Source organism: Piliocolobus tephrosceles, chromosome 5, assembly GCF_002776525.5.
Source record: "Piliocolobus tephrosceles isolate RC106 chromosome 5, ASM277652v3, whole genome shotgun sequence".
Taxonomy (NCBI): domain Eukaryota; kingdom Metazoa; phylum Chordata; class Mammalia; order Primates; family Cercopithecidae; genus Piliocolobus; species Piliocolobus tephrosceles.
This window is the reverse complement of record NC_045438.1, coordinates 64,400,678-64,422,777: the sequence shown is the minus strand read 5'-3', so window position 1 is coordinate 64,422,777 and position 22,100 is coordinate 64,400,678. Positions and strand designations below refer to the sequence as shown.

The 22,100-nt window shown below is 44.1% G+C and overlaps 1 protein-coding gene across 11 annotated transcripts in view; it reads right to left on the bottom strand.

The window, feature by feature from the left end:
• Window positions 1–22,100, bottom strand: part of SCML4 (Scm polycomb group protein like 4) — a 121,657-nt gene that overhangs the window by 12,192 nt on the left and 87,365 nt on the right. For 8 of the 11 annotated variants that reach the window (XM_023205951.2, XM_023205956.2, XM_023205950.2 and 5 more), the window contains one exon: window positions 4,991–5,281. In XM_023205951.2, the coding sequence (XP_023061719.1) occupies window positions 4,991–5,281 (291 nt within the window). Of the gene's footprint in view, window positions 1–4,990; window positions 5,282–11,355; window positions 11,460–16,244; window positions 17,074–22,100 lie in introns of those variants that run through there. The other 3 variants (XM_023205961.2, XM_023205960.3, XM_023205955.2) reach the window with 3 other exon arrangements.

Here is a 22,100-nt window from a genome sequence, read left to right as displayed (position 1 = left end):
ACAGGAAGCATTTGGGTTGTAATAGCAATATCAGATTGACTTCATTTCTTGATTCTGAATCTTGGACCTAGTTGTGGTTGGGAATTCTACAGTGTGTCTTGTTAAATGCCCAAGTCAGGAAGCTTTTCTTATCCAAAACCTCTTTATAGCTCTTGGTGATTATATCTTGGATGAGAAACAAGGAAGAGCTCTCAAACTTTCACCAGAGCATCAGCAGACACCAGGAAAATGGGCCCTGTGAACACAACCCCTCGGAGCCCACTGGCAGCAGAGATGGATGTGATAGATCACGACTGCAGGAAGCCAAAGGTAAGTACCGCCAGAGAGAGAAGGCCGAGGAGTTTGTCATGTCATCAATACCCACCCTTCTGCTTGCAACCTCATGCAGTTTTCTGGCTTCTGTGGTTTTAAACCATTTTGATTAGTACCATGGGGAAAAGGCCATTTCTAAATCTCTTCCATGGTTTATGACTTGGATCAAACTCTCTTAAAGAGGTATGGTTTTTTCGATGACAACTGCTTTTACTTGGGATGGAACTTCAGAGCAATATTGAACAGTCATTTGGGTGGGAGGATGGGGTGTGGGGGGGATCCACAGTGGGCACCAGGCTGACAGTTAGGTGAGAAATGGGTGAGGACGCTGGTGGTTTCTCTCCCACTTTAACATCCTGCCACTCAAGTCAGCACGGTTTGTATCTCCATCATTTCCAAACATTTTTAGCTGTACAAATTTTGTTTAAGCAAAGCACATATAGAACCCCACCCTGCAAATGTGAAAAGGCCCTGCTTCAAGAGAGGGAGGGCACCTGGAGTCCTGTCTGCTCTTGTTCCGTCTTCTCCACCTCTCAGAACCTTGGAAGTCATCAGGCACGATTTGAAAACCCCTGGGGTTGTTTTGAAAGACACAAGCTTTGGAGACCATTGAAGTCAGATCCTGGCTCAACACTTGATTTCCCTTCTCTTGAACCTCTTTTTCTTTTCCTTTAAATCAAATATACCAATATCTTTTTATAAATATTAAATCCTAAACATATAACTCATAATAAACCATGAACAATGTGTGGAAAGTGTCTGGCCCCCTTGAATGTAGGTGTTCAATAAATAACAGTTTGATACAGGCCTCAAACAAGCCCCCCTTTGCCGGAGCTGTGGGGGGCTCAAATATGAATAAGAGACTTCACAAAGCTGAGGGTCTGTTCCCTTCTCTAGGACGCGTTAGAGTAAGAACTACAGATGAGGAAACAAAGTGCCATGGGAGGGAAAAGGAGGAAGTGAGCATTTCTGATCCAACTTCCCATTGCCTACTCAGCGTTATTTTGCACTTCTTCCTCTGTAATAGCAGCCCTAATTTCCATCTGGAATCACAGTTGCTGGGAATGAAAACCACATTTCCCAGCATCCCTTGCAGCAAGTGGCCATGTGACTAAATTTTGGTCAATGAAATGTAAGCAGAAATGGAAACCTCTTTCAGAGACACTGGTGCTATCCTTCCTTCCATCTTCTCCCCACCCACTTCCTCTGTCTCACTGCTGAGAATGTGCCTGTCTGACTGGCTGTTTCTGGTACCTGCAGTTATAATTAGCACCCTGAAGAAGGCACTGGTTAAAAGGAATCCTTGGGGAATTAAAGTGTTAATAGACACACAAAGTGAATAATTTCATTTTTCTTCAATGTATCACAAAGGCTCAACAGTGAACTTTAACTGATACATCATGTAACAGGTTTTCTCCAAAGAGGTTAGGTGGCCTTGTGATTTTAAACATCCAACAGTCCTATGGTGGGGGTCCTGCTGATTATGGACAACTGGATTTCAGGGTCTCGGGCAAAGTTCTCTCTAATATTTCTTTCTTTCTTTTTTTTTTTTTTTGAGACAGAGTCTAGCTCTGTTACCCAGGCTGGAGTGCAGTGGCGCAATCTCTGCTCACTGCAACCTCCACCTCCCAGGTTCAAGTGATTCTCTTGCCTCAGCCTCCCAAGTAACTGGTATTACAGGCATGCACCACCACGCCCGGCTCATTTTTGTATATTTAGTAGAGACAGGGTTTCACCATGTTGGTCAGGCTGGTCTCGAACTCCTGACCTCAAGTGATCCGCCCACCTTGGCCTCCCAAAGTGGTGGGATTACAAGCATGAGCCACCATGCCTGGCTGGTTCTAATACCTCTAAGTTATTAAAAAGACAGCCAGTATTCAGGGTACAGTTATTGATGTTCTTGGGATGAAAGGCAGCAGGCACTGGTGGACTCTGTTTCTCTGATCTCATCCCAGACCCTGAGAGGCAGAAGGGTCTGAGCTAGGGGACCTCTCCTGGGGTGCAACTAGGCTCCAGCAGAGGGGCCTTCTCAGGGCTAGAGCCTGAGGAAGGGTCTGGGCTGCCCCTTGGCCAGTTGTCTGGCAAGATTACTCAGACTGTCAGGGCCTGATTCCAGGATGATATGAGTTAGCTCTGTGTCCCCATCCAAATCTCACCTTGAACTGTAATAATCCCCATGTGTCAAGGATGGAGCCAGGTGGAGATAATTGAATCATGGTGTCGGTTTTCCCCATACTGTTCCTGTGGTAGTGAGTAAGTCTCATGACATCTGACGGTCTTATAAAGGGGAGTTCCCCTGCACAAGCCCTCTTACCTGTCACCATGTAAGACTTGGCTTTGCTCCTCCTTGCCTTCTGCCATGATTGTGAGGCCTTCCCAGCCATGTGGAACTATAAGTCCATTAAACCTCTTTCCTGTACAAATTACCCAGTCTCAGGTATGTCTTTATTAGCAGCGTGAGAACAGACTCATACACAGGAGAACAAAGGGCTGGGATGGGGATGAAAGTAAAGGACAGGAGGACATCCTAGGGCTCAACTGGAAGGAGGCATGAGGGGCTGGGGGAAAGAAGCTATGCTGAGGCCATCTGAAGAGCCCTGGATTCCCTGGCCCTGGGTCACCAGTTGGACTGAACAGCGCAGACTGTTGTCGAGTGAGTGATAGTTCTCTCCAACCAAATCATGCCTCCCTCTTACTGCTGGAAATCCTGCATTTAAGACATAGGACTGAAATTGTACCAACGTGTGTGGGAGAGAGTAAATATCTCCTTTTTAAAAAGTGGGACACTCTGGGATTATGAGTCAATTCAATCAGCATGGTGTCCTGTGATCACCACCCTAAGAAAAGGGGAATTGGGCTGAGGAGAAGAGGAGAGAGAAAGAGACATTTAAATGCCAGAGGGACATAAGGATGAGTGTTTTGACAAGACAAGGGGACACCATAAGGGCACAGACATGATGCATGTTTATTGAACACCTACCACATGCCAGATATTATGCTAACACTGGGGACAAACCTATGAAATCAAGGCTGCCCCTGGTTTACTTTACAGCATTGGTTTGTGCCAGATCATGTCCCTTTCTCTTGTTCTTAGAAATCAGATGGAACAATGTTGCTCTCCTTTGGAAAACAGGGCTCTGCTCACTTAGTCTGCCTGGCTTATGGTCCTGTGTGATAGTGTTGGAAAGTGGCCTGCAGGGTATCTCTACATTTGGCAAGAGCTGCCGTGGAGACAGAATCTGTGCTTTACCCCTCAACAGCTCTCCAGCAAGGGGCCCCTTCTCACCTCCTTGGCCAGGGGAAGCTGGTCAGGGCCACGCTCATCTGGGTTGGATGAGGCTCTTGGAAGGGAATGTGTGGAGGGTCTTGAATCATACAAAATAGCTCATGTGTGCAGCTTGTTGGGGTCACTGGTGGAAGGGTCCTGGGTTCAGGGGAGAAATGTGGCTTGCCACAGAAGAAAGCCTGCCCACTGAGGGGCTACAGGGTGGCAAGATGAAGACTCCCAGACTCCTTGGCCTGGGGCCTTCTTTCTTCAGCAGTTCTCAGCTGTGGAGCTGACGGGCTGTGATCTATTAAGGGATGTGTTAAAAAGATCTATGCTGTAACTACTAACATTTATTGAGCTCTTATTACAACCTAGTCCTCATACTAAATGCATGTATGAACTCATTTAATCCTCCCAACAATCCTATGAGGCAGGGGCTGCCATTATTATTGTTGCAATTTTATAGGTGAGAAAACCGAAGCACAGGTAAGTTAAGACTTGCAAAAGGTAGGCAGGAAGCAGCAGATCCAGCATCTCAGCCCTGGTTGTCTGGCTGAAGTCCCAGTGATTATCTACTATACTCTATGGCCTTTATGCACTATCAAAATACTGAAGCTTGAAAATTATTTTTTAAAACATCAATCAGAAGGGCCTTCAAGCTATTACTTTAATCCTTTATCCTTTATAGTGCTTCTGTAGATCGCAGTCCAACAAGCTTTCTTTAGTGGATAAGACAAAAGTGGCATTACAACCAGCATTGGGGGAATTCTGCCTACCTCTGCCTCTGCCCACGTATTAGTATGCTGAAAGTGACACCTGCTATGCAAGAGACAATTCTTTACCAAGGTCTGGTTCTCCTTTTTCCTGGGCAGAGCTAACCTACAGCTCCCAGGGTCCCTTATAGTTAAGTGTGGCAAAATGACCAGCTTTTGCTAATGAGATGTGAGTGGAAGTCATGAGCATCACTCTCAGACTGCAGGGAAGCGCTTGTACCTTCTCCATCCCTTCTTTCCCTTTCTAGTCCCCAAATGCATGGAGCCTGAAGGCTGTAGAGGGTGGCAGAGCCACAAAATAGATGGAGCCTGTGTCCCTAAATTGAGATGCATCCATGAATCAGGAACATTCGCCTTTGGCTCTTGAACAAAAATTTCTATGGTATTTGAGCCTATGTACATTTTGGAGTCTAGGTAGCCTAGCCTACCCTAATACATGGTTTTCTTTGCTTACCAAAGGTTGAGTTTGGCTGTTTTTGAGAACCTCAAGAATCCATGAAAGGGCTTGTGGAAATTTCTGATCTCCCAGCAGTCCCGTGTTTAAACAGCCACACTCCCCCTTCCCCAGGTGCAGTACTCCCCGGGTGAGGGCAAGGGATGTTGTGTCAGCGGGAATCTGATGCATGCATTACATTACCACATCTGTTTCCTTCAAGAGAGGTTGCATTTCTTTTGGGACTGGAGGCTGGGGGCCTCAGCCCAGGTGCCGAGGGGCCACCAGAAGACATGGGGCTGGTGCGGGGACCACCAGCGGTGGCAGCAGGACCTCCCCCAAGGTGGCTGTCTCCAGAGTTCTGCCTCTTGCAGTACAGCGAGGAGGAGGGGGGCAAGGAGCCCCTGTGGTTAAAGGTGGAGGCGGAGGGGTCCATACCGTAGCGGTTCATGCCCACAGGGTTCACCAGGTACTCTTCAGTAGTGACTGTCTTGGCTAAGCAAGAAAGCAGTACAGAGAAGCAGATATCAGAGAGTGGTTCAGGAGCTACCAGACCATCCGTCTTGGCAAACCCTGCCCTGCCAACACAGTCCCCAGTATCTGTGAGGATGGAGAGAGGAGAAATTAATCCCACAACGTAATTCCAAATAGCATACCTGTCAGCAGGCTGAGAGCCGCCTCGCCCACAGGAGCATATTGTATTAGGAATTAGGAGGTATGCTTCTCCATGCTTAGAGGAAAATTGATATTTTGGTAGTTGATGATTTAAGAATAAGCCCATATCGGGCCAGGTATGGTGGCTCCCGCCTGTAATCCCTAAACTTTGGGAGGCCGAGACAGGTGGATCACCTGAGGTTAGGAGTTCAAGACCAGTCTGGCCAACATGATGAAACTCCATCTCTATTAAAAATACAAAAAATTAGCCAGATGTGGTGGCAGGCACCTGTAATCCCAGCTACTCGGGAGGCTGAGGCAGGAGAATCGCTTGAACCTGGGAGGCGGAGGTTGCAGAGCGAAACTCCACCTCAAGAAAAGAAAAAAGAAAAGAATAAGCCCAGATCAAAGACCTTCTTCCACAGTGGCTCTGCCCTCACAGTCTCTGCTGGCTTCTCAGAATCTCCCTGTACTCCCTGCTCTTGCTCGCCCACCAGCACAGCCCCCCTCACCTGGCGCAGGACTCCTGGGAGAGATCAAGCAAGAGTCACAATGTTCCAGAGTCAGGAGAGACGACTGTGTGGCCTGGGTGGTGGCCCAGGTGCCACGGTGCTTTCTCCCCACACCTTTAGTCCTGATACACATGAGGGAGGCCGTCCTCCTCCATGGCTAACAAGCAGCGACGCAAGTGTCAATCTGGACAGCCCCTCAATCCTTCCCAAACCCTTCACAGGAGAGCTAAAGAGCCAAGCTAGAGTGCAGTGGGGGAGAGGACTTAGAAAGTCTGCCAACCTCATCATCAGTGCCTCTTAGGTAAACTAGGACTTACTGTATTTTTTTTTTGAGATGGAGTTTCAATCAGTCTGTCACCCAGGCTGGAGTGCAGTGGTGCGATCTCGGCTCACTGCAACCACCACTTCTCGGGGTTAAGTGATTTTCTTGCCTCAGACTCCCAAGAGTAGCTGGAACCACCATGCCCGGCTACTTTTTGTATTTTTAGTAGAGATGGGGTTTCACCATGTTGGCCACGCTGGTCTCGAACTCCTGACCTCAAGTGATCCATCTGCCTCGGCCTCCCAAAGTGCTGGGATTACAGTCCTATACTTTTAAAGCTCAACATTGAGCCTGTTGAACTCCCTGTGAGCTATACCTGTGGCCAAATGGTGGGTTTTTTGTTTGTTTTATTATTTTTACATGGAGTTTTTTTTTGGGGGGGGTGGGGGAAGTCCAGAGAAATTATGGTGATAGAAAGAAGGAAACTATTCTAGTCCCTCCCACCAGGACAAGATCATGTCTACCTATCCCCAGCAATAATTATCTGTATATTAGACACCATCAAAACAGATCTTGGTATGCCCACAGAAAATGCAATCAGCAAAAAAACAAAGCAAAACAACAGCAACAAAAACCAATGGATCCTCCATGTTTGGCAATGAAAAACAAACTTGAGGCCACAAGATCAGATGCCTTCTCCATGCATGGATTCTTCCATAATGTAGGCATTGAAGATTAAGACTTGATTTTATTAGGGGAGCTAGCAGATCTTCTCTTAGTTGGGGATGGATGTGGAGCTTGACTGGAAATAAAAGTCTTTGCAGATGGGATACAGCTAAAGTAGTGGTTAGAGGTAAATTTAGAGCTGTAAATACTTCTGTTAAAGGAAGAAAGATCTCAAATGAATAGCCTAATTTATCATAAGACACTGGAAAAAAAAACTTAAAGCAAAGAAGGAAATAAAGATTTGAGCAAAAATTATTTCAATAGAGAATTTTAAAAAACAATAGAAGAAATCAATAAAACCAAAAGCTCGTTCTTTGGAAAAAGAATCCACAAAATTGCAAGCCTTTAGCTAGATTGACAAAAAATAAAAATAAAAAATAAAGAAGGAAAGAGAGAGGATTCAAATTACTAGAATCATAAATGAAAACCTGAAATTACTACCAACCTTACAGAAATTGAAAAAGATTAAGAAATACAGATGGATGCTCTTTGCTTACAATAGGGTTATATCCCAACAAATTTATCATAAGTTAAAAATATCATAAGTTGAAAATGTATTTAGCATACCTAATCTACCACACATTATAGCTTAGCCTAGCTGACCTCAAACATGCTCAGAACACTTACATTAGCCTACAGTTGGACAAAATCATCTAACACAAAGCCAATTTTACGATAAAGTATTGAATAGCTCATGTAATTTACTGAATACTTACTGAAAGTGAAAAACAGAATTGTTGTATAGATACTTGAAGTATGGTTTTCACTGAATGTGTATCACTTTCACACCATCGTAAAGTGAAAAAATCATTAAGTCAAATCATCTTAAGTAGGGAACCATCTGTTCTATAAACAATTTTATGCCAGTAAATTAGATAACTTAGATAAAATGAACAAACCACTAAAACTGACTCAAGAAGAAAAAGACAATCTAAGTAGACCTGTAAGAAGTAAAAGGATTGAATTAGTAATCAGAAAACTACCCACAAAGAAAGCCCAAGCCTGGATAACTTCATGGTTGAATTCTACCAAACATTTAAAGAAAAAATAACACTAATTCTTTACAAATTCTTCCGAAAAATAGAAGGGGGTGGAATACTTCACGACTTCCATGGCAAATACTTCTACGAAGACAGGATTACCCTTATACCAAAACCAGACAGACACATCATAAGAAAACTACAGACCAAAATCTGTTATTCATACGAATGCAGAAATCCTCAACAAAAACTGGCAAAACTGAACCCGGCAATGTATGAAAAGACATATACAACATGACCAACTAGGATTTATCCCAGGAATGCAAGCCTGATTTAACATTCAAAAATCAATTAATGTAATACACCATATGGATAGAATAATAAAACGGAGATCACACAATCACCTTAACAGATGCAGACAACATTTGACAAAATCCAATACGCTTTTATGATAAAATCACTCAACAAACTAGGGATAGAAGGGAATTTCCTCAATCCGACAAAGGGTATCTGCAAAAAACCTATAGGTAACATCATGGCTAATGGTCAAAGACTGGATGCTGTCCCCCAAGATCAGAAACAAAAAGAGACGGTCCATTCCAGCTACTTCTATTAACATTGTACTAGAGGTTCCAGCCAGCGCAGTTAGGTTAAGGAAAAGAAAAGCCATCTAGATTAGGAAGGAAGAAGTAAAACTATCTCTGATGTGTACGAAATCTTAAGGAATCCACTTAAAACACTGTTGGAACTAATAAATAGTTCAGCAAGGTTGAAGGATACAAGATCAATGTGCAAAAATCAATTGTATTTCTACACATTTGCAATTAACAATTAGAAAATAAAATTGAGAACAATTCCATTTATAATAGTATGAAAAAGAATAAAATAAAATACTAAGGAATATAACAAAAGTTCAAACAAACTCTGAAAACTACAAAACATTGTTGAAAGAAATTAAAGAAGATATAACTAAATGGAAAAAAAAAGTCTCATGTTCATAGATCAGAAGGCTTATTTTCAGGGTGGCAATTCCCCTCAAATTGATCTATAGATTCAGCACAATCCCTGTCAGAATCTTCACTGATTTCTCTGTTAGGAAATAAAAAGCTAATTCCAGAACTCATATGGAATTGCAAGGGACACAGAATAGCCAAAGCCATCATGAAAAACAAAAACAAAGTAGACGGCTCACACTTCCTGATTCCAAATTTAGAACAAAGCAACAATAATCAAGACAATGTGGGAGCTCATGATGTTAAATGAAATAAGCCAGGCACAGAAAGACAAATATCACATGTTCTCACCGATATGTGGGAGCTAAAAAAGTGGATCTCATGAAGATAGGGAGTAGATTGGTGGTTACCAGAAGCCAGGAAGGGCAGAGGTCAGTGGGGATGAAGAGAAGTTGATTAAAGGTACAAATATATGGTTTTATAGAAGAAATAAGACCTAGAGTTTGAGAAATCACTTGAATGACTACAGTTTACAACAATCTACTAAACATTTCAAAATAGCTAGAAGAGAATAATTCAAATGGTTATACCATAAAGACAAATATTTAAGGCGATGGATGTCCCAAGTACACTAATTTGATCTTTACAAATTATATGAATGTATCAAAAGATCACATGTACCCTAAAACTACATACATCTATTACGCATTGATTTAAAAAATTGTTTTAAAAAAATAAAGCCAATGCCATTGGAGAGGGAAAAAAGAAACTGTGGTTCTGGCATTTGGATAGGTATACAGATGAATGAAACAGAGTTCAGAGTCCAGAAACAAATCCATGTGTATATATTCAGCTGATTTCCACAAGGGTGCCAAGACCATTCAATGGAAGAAAGAAGTCTTTTCAGCAAATAGTGCTAGGACAACTGGATATCCACATGTAAAAGACTAAAGCAAAACCCTTACTCACACCATATGTAAAAATTAACTCAAAATGAATAAAAAACATAAATTTAAGAGCAAGAACTATAAAACTCTTAGAAAGAAACATAGGGGGTAAATCTTTGTGACCTTGGATTTGGCAAAATATTCTTAGATTTGACACCAAAAGCACAAGCAATAAAATAATAAAATAAATTAGACTTCATCAAATTGAAAAACTTTTGTACTTTTGCACTGGGCACGGTGGATCATGCCTGTAATCCCAGCACTTTGGGAGGCAGAGGTGGGTGGATCACGTGAGGAGTTCGACACCAGCTTGGCCAACATAGTGAAACCCCATCTGTACTAAAAATACAAAAATTAGCTGGGCGTGGTGATGCGAGCCTGTAATCTCAGCTACTTGGGAGGCTGAGGCATGAGAATTGCTTGAACCTGGGGGGCACAGGTTGCAGTGAGCCAAGATCACGCCACTGCACTCCAGCCTGGGCAATGGAGCAAGACCCGGTCTCAAAACAAACAAACAAACAAAAACACCATCAAGAAAGTAAAAAGACAACTCACAAATTGGGGGAAAATACCTGAAAATTATATACTTGATCAGGGACTTGTATATCTTGTAAAAAGGACTAGACTTACACAACCAACCTGTATAAGGGACTAGACTGTATTAAGAATTATTCTAGCTTGGATGGGTGTGGTGGCTCATGCCTGTAATACCAACACTTTGGGAGGCCGATGCAGGTGGATCACGAGGTCAGGAGATCGAGACCATCCTGGCTAACACGGTGAAACCCCATCTCTACTAAAAATACAAAAAATTAGCTGGGCATGGTGGTGGGCGCCTGTAGTCCCAGCTACTCAGGAGGCTGAGGCAGGAGAATGGCATGAATCCGGGAGGTGGAGCTTGCAGTGAGCCGAGATGGTGCCACTGCACTCCAGCCTGGGGGACAGAGCGAGACTTCGTCTCAAAAAAAAATTAAAAAAAGAAGAATTATTCTAGTTCAATAAAAAGTAAAAAGACAACCTGATTTTAAAATGAATAAAGGACTTGAATAAACATTTCTTTAAAAAGATATACAAGTGGCCAGTAGGCACATGAAAGCTGATCCACATCATGAGTTGAATCAAATCAAAACCACAATGAGTCACCACTTCACACCCACTAGGAAGGTGATAATCAAAGAGTCAGATAAGAAGTGTTGGTGATACCCTAGAGAAATTAGAACCCCCACACTCTGCTGGTGGGAATAGAAAATGGTTCAAACGCTTTGGGAAACAGCCTGGTACTTCCTCAAATGCTTAAAGTAGAATTATCATAAGAACCAGCAATTATACTCCTAGGTATGTACTAAAAAGAAATGAAAACAAATGTCTACATAAAAATCTGTGAATGAATGTTTACAGCAGCACTATTCATAATAGCTAAAAAGTGGAAGAAACTCAAGTGGCTTTCAATGAATGAATGAATTTTTAAAATGTTTTATATCCATACAACAAAATATTATTTGTGCATGAAAAGGAATGAAGTACTGATAACTTACAGTGTGAATGGTCCTTGAAACACTATGCGAAGTAAAAGAATCCAGCCACAAAACACCACATGTCAAATGATTCTATTTATATAAAATGTCCAGGAAAGGCAAATCTGTACAGACAGAAAGTAGATTCGTGGTTGCTTAGGGATTGGGGTTGGGGTATGGGGGTGGGTGATAGCTAAAGGGAATGTGGGAGGTTTCTTTGAGGTGATAAAAGTATTCTACAATTGACCGTGCTGATAGCTGCGCATAGCTATATACTAAAAGTCACTGAATGGGACCTTAAATGGTGGATTGTATGATATACGAATTATATCTCAATAAAGATTTTTCTAAAAAAAAGACATTTGCAGAAGTTCAGTGCTTTTCAGATGAGGCTATGAACATATTCTCAAGAATTATATGCAGTGAGGTGTAACAAACACCACATTGGCCACCAGGACACACATAACCTAAGCAGCCGAAGGGTATGCATGCCCTGTGCCAAATGCTGTGCCGCTAATGAAGTGCTGCGAGATGTCTTCAGGATGCTGGAATGCTACATCTTTGCCTTGATGGTCTCACTGCATCTCCTCCCTCTGGTTCAGAAGCCATCAGAAGGCAGATTCTAAAAAGGAGCTGGCTATGGAGCTATATACTAGGCTGCTTTCTGAATGGAGTGAGGGAAAGGAAAACTCATGTGTTCTGAGCATTGACTTTCTACTATCTACAATCTAAAGCCAGTAGGCAGTAAGGCTGCCATTACATTCCTTTCGTTGGAAAGTTCTCATAGTCTGGGATACCAATCCTTTTTGTGTCCCACATGTCAGGTGCTTTGGTATATGTGAGGAAGCTACATGCAGTATCTGGCATGATGCCTGGAATAGAGGAAGTGCTTGATAAATATTTATTGAGTAAACATTTGAGCCAATGGTAGCTGTAAGGTTGCCGTTACACAGAAGACTCATTAAAATTGATATTATAAAGAGCTTACATATAAATTCTTTATGTAGATTTGTGATAAACAATGAAAAAAGATTCAACAAAAACAGTATCCTGTTTATGAAACACTTTAAGTCGAAATTAAATATGCCTACATAGTTCTGATAGTCTAAGGTAGAGAATGCAGATAATTCACTGATTGGCACTATAGTTGGAAAATACAAATGCAGATGGCAGATCCCTTATACGCAAAGTGTGGGAATGGGGAACAAGGGAACATGCACTGAATGGGTTTAAAAACTGCTGACGGTGGCCAGGCATGGTGGCTCACACCTGTAATACCAGCACTTTGGGAGGCCAAGGTGGGCAGATCACCGGAGGTCAGGAGTTCGAGACCAGTCTGGCCAACATGGTGAAAACCATCTCTACTAAAAATACAAAATTAGCTGAGCGTTGTGGCAGGCACCTGTAATCCCAGCTACTTGGGAGGCTGAGGCAGGAGAATCCCTTGAACCCAGGAGGTGAAGGTTGCAGTGAGCCAAGATCACGCCACTGTACTTCAGCCTGGGCAACAAGAGCAAAACTCCATCTCAAAAATAAATAAATAAATAAATAAATAAAAATAAATAAATAAACTACTGATGCCCATGGGTGAGACCAAAGGTAATAAAAGCTAACCTCTGGGCTATGATCCAAATGAATTAATCAGAAGGGAAAACAGGCTTCGGAGGGCATCAAGCAATACCTTCTACCCAGGCAAAGGATGTGCTGGTGGTTCCAAAGTCTGCCCAGATGGACGACTGTCAAGACAAATCACCAAGCCCCAGATGCGGCTCTGCAAAGTGGCTGCGAGTGAACAGCACGTTCAGATGCACACACTGCAGTGGCTTCCAGAATTGATAAAATGGATCTGTTCAAACCCGACTGAAACTGCATGTTCCTCACTTTTCTATAGAGGGGTTTTCTGACACATCATGGCTAAGCGTAAAAGTGACAGATGCATTGATGGCCCTCATCATTCGGTAGCAGGAAGGAAAAGGACATTCACAAGCACCCAGCCCAGCATTTCCCTAAATGTTAAATGCGTCCCACCGGCAGGACAGGGAACCACATGGATGTATTCACTTCCTAGGATTGCAGAAACTAACAAACCGGATGGTTTAAAACAACAGAAATTTATTCTGCCATAGTTCTGGAGTCTACCAGTCTGAAATCAAGGTGTCCACAGGACCCGGCTCCCTCTCAGGACTCTAGGGGAGAATCCCTCCTGGCCTCTCTCTAGCCTCCGCTGGTGGCCAACAATCTTTGGAGTTCCTTGGCTGGAGACACAGTGCTCCAGTCTCCACTGTGATGGAGCACTGTGTCTGTGGCCACAGACTCCAGTGTGGTGTTCTCCCTGTGTGTCACAATCTGTGTCCAAATTTCCTTCTTCTAAAAAGACACCAGTCATGGGATTAGAGCCCTAATTCAGTATGACTTCCCTTTAACTTGAGTACATCTGCAAAGATCCTATTTCCAAATAAGATCCCATATCCAAAAAAGATTCCAGATACCCTAGAATTTGAACATATACAATTCAGCCTACAATAACCAGTAAATGGTTTTTTACTGTCATGTATTTCAGTGTACATCCACGACATACAATTAGCACATCAAACAATGATTTCACTGACATAGGATGATCGCTTAAGCTGACTAATGGCTAAGGTTAAAAGAGTTAACGTAAAGGAATATCTTGAGTAGACAGTTCTGTAAGTGTTACTCAGACACAGGAGAAATTGTGAAGGTAGTAAATTAATATTTGGAATGCATTGAGCTAGCCCCAACCTATCTCTTCAGGCAGGGTGTTGTCTAGAAAAGAAACGACAGTAGATAACTGAGTCTCCTATTTGAAAGCTTCCCCAAAGAGATTTTACAATCTCCTTCAGAGTGAGGCCATTGTGCTATGAATCTCGTTGCCTAAAATTTCCTCCTTACATCTAGCCTAAATCCCTCTTGCTTCAGTTAAAACACATGACTGCTGAACATATACTCTTTATACTATCCAACATGTTAGGTCATCCAACATGCAGGCAGATGAATTCTAGGTATGCAGAACTTCAAGGAGCTTAAGAATTCAACTGAACTGTGACATATGTTTGTTACCTAAATCCAATATTTAAAGTTGGTAAAGAGAAAGGACCAAGTCTGTACTTGGAGAGGGAACCCCCACTTTTCAAGCGCCTTTGTGGCTGACTGGTGAGCAAACACAAGATGGGGCCAGCCGACCTGTTGGAGGATCTAACTCCCGCACACAGACTCCTGGCAGACCGCAGTCACAGGTGAAGGCACTCGTGGTCTTTTCCTCCTGTGTCTGTACAAAATCCTTTTCCACCTGAAAGAAGCTGTCTTGTCACCCTGGCACCACTCATCAACAAGAGGCTCCAACCCAGCCTATGTGAGGCCATTTCATTGCAGTGGAGAATGCCAGCTAAACAAAGCAAGGTAAATGAGTGACTTTTTACACACTTCTGTAACCCTCTGTGTCCAGCCAAGAGACTAATGTTGCCATTTAAGAATAATTAAATCTTCTCCTCCAGAAAAAAAGAATAATCTGCCTTTTGCACAGTCACAAGAGCATGCTTAAATAGAAAGGAAAACGCACATGTGGCCCGATCAAAGAAATCTGCCACATTTTTAAGGTTTAGTGTCTTGGGAGCTTTCAGGACAGACTGATGGTCCTTTTTCACCATCTCTAAACCTGCTTGTGGACTATGGTTCCCTCCAGCCACTGTGTATAAAGCCTGCCTATTAGTGAGGCCAAAGAACACTCTAAAGGCGTGTAAACCCAGTCAAGCCTCAAGGGATACCTGTTTGCAGAAGAATCTGAACTGTGCCTAAGTCTTCTGGTTTAGGGAACAAAGCTTCAGGGTTCTGAGTCCAGAGTGTGTGGATTCCTCCCTGGCTCCCTGCCCACTGCTGAAGCCTGGGGTAGAGATGGGGTTGGGGAATGCCCCTGTATTCATGGCTTCCAGGACACTCCGGTGCAGCCCATTTCTGCTGCAGTCCCGGAGGGTCAGGTGTGAGCCCCTGGAATACAGAGAACCTCCAAAGAGAGAAGCAGAAAGAGAAAGAGGTGCAGGAGAAAGCCACGAGCCAGAGAGAGAAAGAGAAAGTCCCAAAGCAGAGTGGCAGGGAGCGGGAAAACAGACCTTGTGTATAAAACTATAGATGCTCCTGACCAAGTGTCAGCTCTCTCCTCACTTAGGACATAAGACCTAACTACTTACAGCCCAGTGGGCTCGGACTATTGATTTTATTTTTAAAAATTAAACTGGCATTTCACTTGGATTCGCTAACCAAATGAAGTCCTGAAACACAACAATTCCACTATGTAAAATTAGTCTCACATAATACCTGTTCAGGCAATAAGAACCAAAACATCTAGTCTTAGACACTATTCTTTGTCATTGCTAAACAGTTCTGTCTGTCTTTCTCTCTCTCTCTCACCCGCCACTTCCCATATCAGTCTTCCCAGTTGAGGGAGCAGCTGCAGAGTGAGTACTTGCCACAATCAGCACGGCCACCTTCCTCCAGACTGGGAGCCCTGGCCTTGCTCAGGATCGATCGCCTGACCCCTTTGCAGGTCTGCCCAGCCCTGCCGGCCACACACACCCTGCCCAGGCTATGGTCAGTGTCCTGTGGGCTCCGCGTGTGAACGGTTTGGCTCGGCTTGCTGACAGAGACGGCAGCATCAGAGATCCCCAGCCCTGAAACCCAGACCGGAAAAGGCAGGAGTGCAGCTGGCAGATTTGTAGAGCTGTGGAGCAGCTACCCCTCTTTGCTTAGCCAGATGCCATCACCTAGAGAGTTCAGGAGAAGGAGACCTGCAAGGAGAGGGGCAGGCGGGAGAAGGCGCAGGAAGCAGTAGCAGGTGCTTATGCCAGCTGCACCTCTTTTACTCAGAGCCCAGACACAGGTGCTTCCGTGCCTACCTTGGTGGTTGCGTCTCTGCCACCCGGCAGCCTCTCCCGCTCTCCTCTGGGGGACCGCCGGTTTCCAGCACGTGCTTGGTGCTGTGGGATGCAGAGGGGCCTTCTGCTGTGAATCTCTAAGGGACTTCCTGGTGACCGAAGCGGAAGGTTTCCTCCCCTGCATGCAGCCTTTCACTGAGGCTCCCGTGGAGGTTTGCAGATTTTCTTTTCTCAAACTCAGTCCCGCCCCTTGTTCTTGCAGATAAGGGAGTTTTCCCTTAGGGCCCTCTGTGGCCTCCTGGCCCAGCGTTTCTGGTTCAAAGGGCACAGGGCCGTACTACCTATGAGGCTGAGCATTCATTCGCTTCAATTAAATTTTCCATTAACTTGGTCTCTGGCCAGTATGGATTTTCTCTCTAAGGTTGTCTCTGCAGTTCAGATCACTCAGCCCTGAGAATCAACCTTATGACCCCCCTCTGGTCCATTTAAGTACATTTCTATTTTTTTCTCCCCTAATGAGAGGCGCAGCAACCAACCATAATTTTAATGCCTGACACCTGAACTTCTTTAATCCTCTCAGATGTTTCCGGTTTGCTTTAGACTTTGTTCTAAGCCTAGGCGTTGATTTCCTCCTTTGGAAATTTTGACCAAAGGCGTTTTTGACCAAAGTCATCTGTTTGGGATAATGAGTGCCCTTTCTGTGCTCTCAGGAGGACAGCAGGTTCCATACCACCCTCCGTACGATCTTGCAGCTTTGCCAAACCTCCACGCCAAGCTTATGAGAATTCCCGAGACCTGGGGGAGGTGAAGTGGGTGGGACTTCCTGTGGTCACGCTGTTTCCTCCACAGCCCCCACACTTTTTTGGTCTTTTGTAGAACCTTGGGGAAATTAAAAGTGGTCTTTAATCAGAAAAATGCTGAAGTTCCTGGAATAGAGGACACCTCGTAAGTTTCCTTTCTAAATGGACAGCTCAACTTTGAGAGAGGTTCATAGCACTCCTAGCATTGCTCACTCTAGTGGAGCAAGTTGCTGTGCTGTGAGATGCTCTGCAAAGGGACCCATCTGGCAACAAACCAACAGCTCAAGGGAAACTGAGTCCTGCTGACAACCGTGTGAAAAAGCTGGAAAAGTGGATCCTACCCTAGTTGAGGTCTGAGATGCAGCCTTGTGAGAGATTCAGAACCAGAGGGTCTGTGGTCCAGGCTGCACCTGGCCCCCTGACCCACAGAAGCTGTGAGACCATAAATGTTATTTTAAGCCCCTAAGTGTTGGGGGTAATTTATTACACAGCAAAAGATAACTGATGTGGACAGAAAAAGGGAAGCTATTTCATTCCTCTTGATTCTGCATGTCCAGATTGGAAGTTGTCATTATTAACTCAGCAGTAGCTAGGATATATCTGGTACAGAATATCTGCCCACTTCTCTGCCAGGGAGTTTATGTTTGTTTGTTGTAGTTTTTTTAGCAAAGGATTTGTTGCTTATGAATGAAACCCAGAAAGCACCCACTATTAGGAGAGAGTTCATGAAGTTCATCTTAGAAGCCTACTGGTTTCCCAAGCTGCTTCAGCGCCTCTTGGCATGGTTTGCCATTCTAACCCTAGTTCTCATGCATGGACAACAGATAATGGTGGGGTAGTCTGCAGATAGTAGTACCTTAGGGTCTGCCACGGGGGCTCAGGGTTGCGGTCCAGGGGAACAACCAAAAGGGGTCTCTAACACAATCAGTGTAGGTCCTGGAGGCCTCGAATAGCTGCATCTCACATACCCTGTCCCTTTGTTTCCACCAGTCCTTGTGCTTCCACTGTTCTGAGGTGTAAATCAGAGAACTTGGTTTCCAACCCCTTGGATCTACTTAGATGCCTGGCCCATCCCCCGGACCTACTCTTCTGTCAGAGGCAGGAGCCTCTTTGGACAGGTTCACCAGAAACACAGAACGTCTTCTGCAGTGGACACAGACACAACTGTTTGACAGAGAGGCCGGGAGACCCCCTGCCATCTGGCCAGTTCTAATGGCTAACGGAGAATTGAGGAGTGGGGGTGCCATATGAAGGACTGTTCGCCTCTTGGAACACAGGAGGTTTCCAGTAGATTTTGTCATTTGAAGAGAGGGCATAGGGTAGAGGTAGGGGTGTCTTTCAGAGGATTCCTGGGGTCAGCCTTCTAGGAAGAAGGAGTCCATTTGACCTCTTTTTTTCAGGCTGTTTTTCTCCTCCACATCCCCAAACAGTAGAAAGTCTATAAAGGGTTTACTGCCAGCATCATTCTGCTCCTCAAGTCTCAGGTGCTGGCATCTTTAATCCACAAAATAATTTGTGATTTAGGCAAGAAGAGTGTTCACTTCTTTTTGTTTGTTTGTTTGAATACAGTTACTTTCTACCAAAATTTTATCAAAGGGGTCAATATGACTCAATATTATAATAGTTCATACTGAGGATAACTTGGGCAATTAAAACAACTTAATTGGAACATTCATTCACTGGTTAATAGTTATTGCGTAAATAACTTCCTCAGTATCTACAGGACATGAAAGAGAACCTGAGCCTTACAATGCAAAGGGATCCAATCAATTGCTAGACATAGTAGAGAATCCATTTTAAATTCTATGAAATGCAGGCTTTTCTCTGGAGGCCCTTTCTTTAAAAAAGAGATTATATTGTTCCCTTTTAGTTCAATATTTTAAAATAGGTACAGATATCATAATTTAATGAAAGATATCACTGAAAATATAATAAAGCTTTTCCTAAATGAACTTACATAGGCACACAGGGAGAATTAGAATGAGGAATCCTGCCCTGGAGAACACTCTTATTCCATGGTGTAAGGGTTCTAGCTTGGCCTCTATGGCCCTAAGTGTCAGGAAAAATATGAAGGCTTTTGTATTTTCTACAAAACTTGTGGACGCTTTTTAGTTTGTTGTTGTTGTTGTTTTTGAGAAGGAATCATGCTCTGTCACCTAGGCTGGAGTGCAGTGGCACGATCTTGGCTCACTGCAACCTCCACCTCCTGGGTTCAAGTGGTTCTCCTGCCTCAGCCTCCTGAGTAGCTGGGATTACAGGCATCCACCATCACACCCAGCTAAGTTTTGTGTTTTTAGTAGAGACGGGGTTTCACCATGTTGGCCAGGCTGGTCTTGAACTCCTGGCCTCAAGCAATCCACCTGCCTCGGCCTCACAAAGTGCTGGGATTACAGGCATGAGTCACCGCACTTGGCCTCAACACTCTTCTTCAACCTTTTCATCAAAACATTCTGCAAGTATTCTTAAGACCAGAGCTTGTCAATAGTTTATTCTCCTTCCAAATGACCCCCTTTCTAATGCTCAGCTTGAGAATGAGACAACTCATTTGTCCATGTGGCCCTTGGTTGTGACAAAACAAACACAGCTCCACAATGCTCCAGTCATGTGGCCTGCACTGGGACACAAGCAGGTGCAAAGGCATCTGCAGGAACTCACCTCCCTTCATTCCTTTCCTTTCTTTCTGTTTTTGTGGGAGAGGGGATTCCAGCTCTGTTTTTTTTTCCTTCATTTTTTAAATTGTGGTAAAATACATATCACATAAAATCTTGGCTGGACACAGTGGCTCACTCCTGTAATCCCAGCACTTTGAGAGGCTGAGGCAGGTGAATTGCTTGAGCTGAGGAGTTTGAGACCAGCCTGGCCAACATGGCAAAACCCCGTCTCTACTAAAAATATAAAAATTAGCCAGGCGCGGTAGTGGGCGCCTGTAATCCCAGCTACGTGGGAGGCTAAGGCAGGAGAATCACGTGAACCCAGGAGGTGGAGGTTGCAGTGAGCTGAGATCTTGCCACTGTACACCAGCCTAGGTGACAGAACAAAACCTTGTCTCAAAAAAAAAAAAAAAAAATTACCATCTTTACGATTTCTAAGCATATAGCTCAGTGATATTAAATACATTTAAAATGTTGCATAACCATCACCAGCATCTATCTCCATAACTTGTCTTGTAAAACTGAAACTCTTTACCCACTAATCAAGAACTTCCCCTTTCTTTTCTTTTTCTACCATCATTCCACATACTAATTCAAACAACAGATCAAACTCTGACACTGTCTGGTGGAGTAGGTACTCGTGTGGGTTTTGTAGAAATGAGGAAATTCTCCAGGCAGCTGGAATGATGGGCTCTGCCTGCCCCGTGGTTGTCCTCCAGCCCCGATGTAGCCAGAGCACAAGGACATGGGGAAAACATCCCGAGTGGGAAAGGCAGGAAACCCAGGAGGAGAAGAGAATTGATCTTCCTAGAGTGTAATTTCCTCCTTGATTTTGCTAAATGAGGGCTGGGGTTTGTTCTGTTCTTTCACATCTTTGCTAGAAGAAACACAGGTGTATCACAAGCCCCTTGTGGACATCTATTGTGTGCAGTCTGCCCTCTGAGCTGAGAAACAGGGACGCACACCCCACCCAGCCAGTGCTGGATAACAGGCCTTATGGACAGCAGGACTGGAGAGGAAAAGCAAAGAGCCGAGGATGAGAAGACCCGCTCTCAGTTTCCTCCCTGCTGCTATCTTGCTGTGTGTGTGGCTCTGAACAAGTGACCTGGGCCCTGTGCACCTCACTGCATTACAAACAGGGGAGCTCGGTACTATCTGCCAACTGACTAAATGGATGGGTCCATGTAATGAAACTCATGCCTCTTGATGAACCCTGTTCCCTTTTAAAAATAAATGATCTTTCATAAAGATAGACATTCTCCATATAGTTATTCTCTGTAATGTTATTCTATTAGATAAATGTGTAGCTGGGCAAGGAAGCACGTTTGATTTCTCAATGCTGAGTGTACAGGTTCAACCGTAACGGAACACTGAGTGACTATTACTGGGAGGGTGTTCTGGTGCCTGCTCAAAGACCACCAGCCAAGGAAGGAAACAGTAAACCTCAAGAATAAATGTCCGTTCTCATCTTCCACCCCCTGCCATCTGTATATGAAAGAAGCTACTCAACAAAAGTAAACAATCTGTCCCCATTATGCTAAACCTTCAAAAGGCAGGAAACCAGCTACTAAATTAGATCTTGCAGAAGAGTTCAACTCTCACATTTGTGGTTTCCAAAGATCTCCTACTCTTGGTAAGCAGACAATTTGTTCTGTCGTGTTGCATAGAATTCAAGTCAGTATGTATTTACTGCATATTTGCTGTGTTTCAGGCTCTGCTGGGGACCCCCAGGCCTATCTAGCAGGAAGATGAGATCTGGACTCAGAGTCCTGCAATATAAAGCAGAATCAAATGCCATTGTGGACGTGGAAATAAGGATCTGGGGAGAACAGAGGGACATCTTCTTGGGGTTGGGGAAGGTTGAAAGGGCACCAGAGTCCATGCTTCAGGTGCTTGCCGGCCATAGGGAGAAATTTGTTTGTTTATTTGTCACCATTCTTTCCTATCTTTCACCCTCTTCCCCAGATACGCAAGCCTTGTCTTTCTCCTCCGGATTTATACAAGTGCCACCTCAATCCAACCACTCTGCTCTTCATGCCCTTCGCTTCCTTTCCAGCCCATGGAACACCTCTACTGGACACTGGATCATCTTCAGGGGCAACACTTATAGGAGAGAAGAACCATCTTAGCACAGACAGACTTACTGTACTGATAACTTCGAATAAGTTTCTCTGTGTGAGCAGGGCTCTGCCAGCTCACCCACACTCTATCACTCAGAGTGTGGTCCCCGCCCTATCAGCTGCACCAGTATCAGCAGCGCCAGTACCACTTGGGCACCTGTCAAAAGGCAGACTGTCTTGTGGAATGATAGACAATGCAGGCTTGTAATGGTGAGCAGGTGGAAGGGAAGAGGAGAATTATGTAATGGGTACAATGTACATTATCTGGGTGACGGGTGCCCTAAAAGCCCTACCTTCAGCACTGTG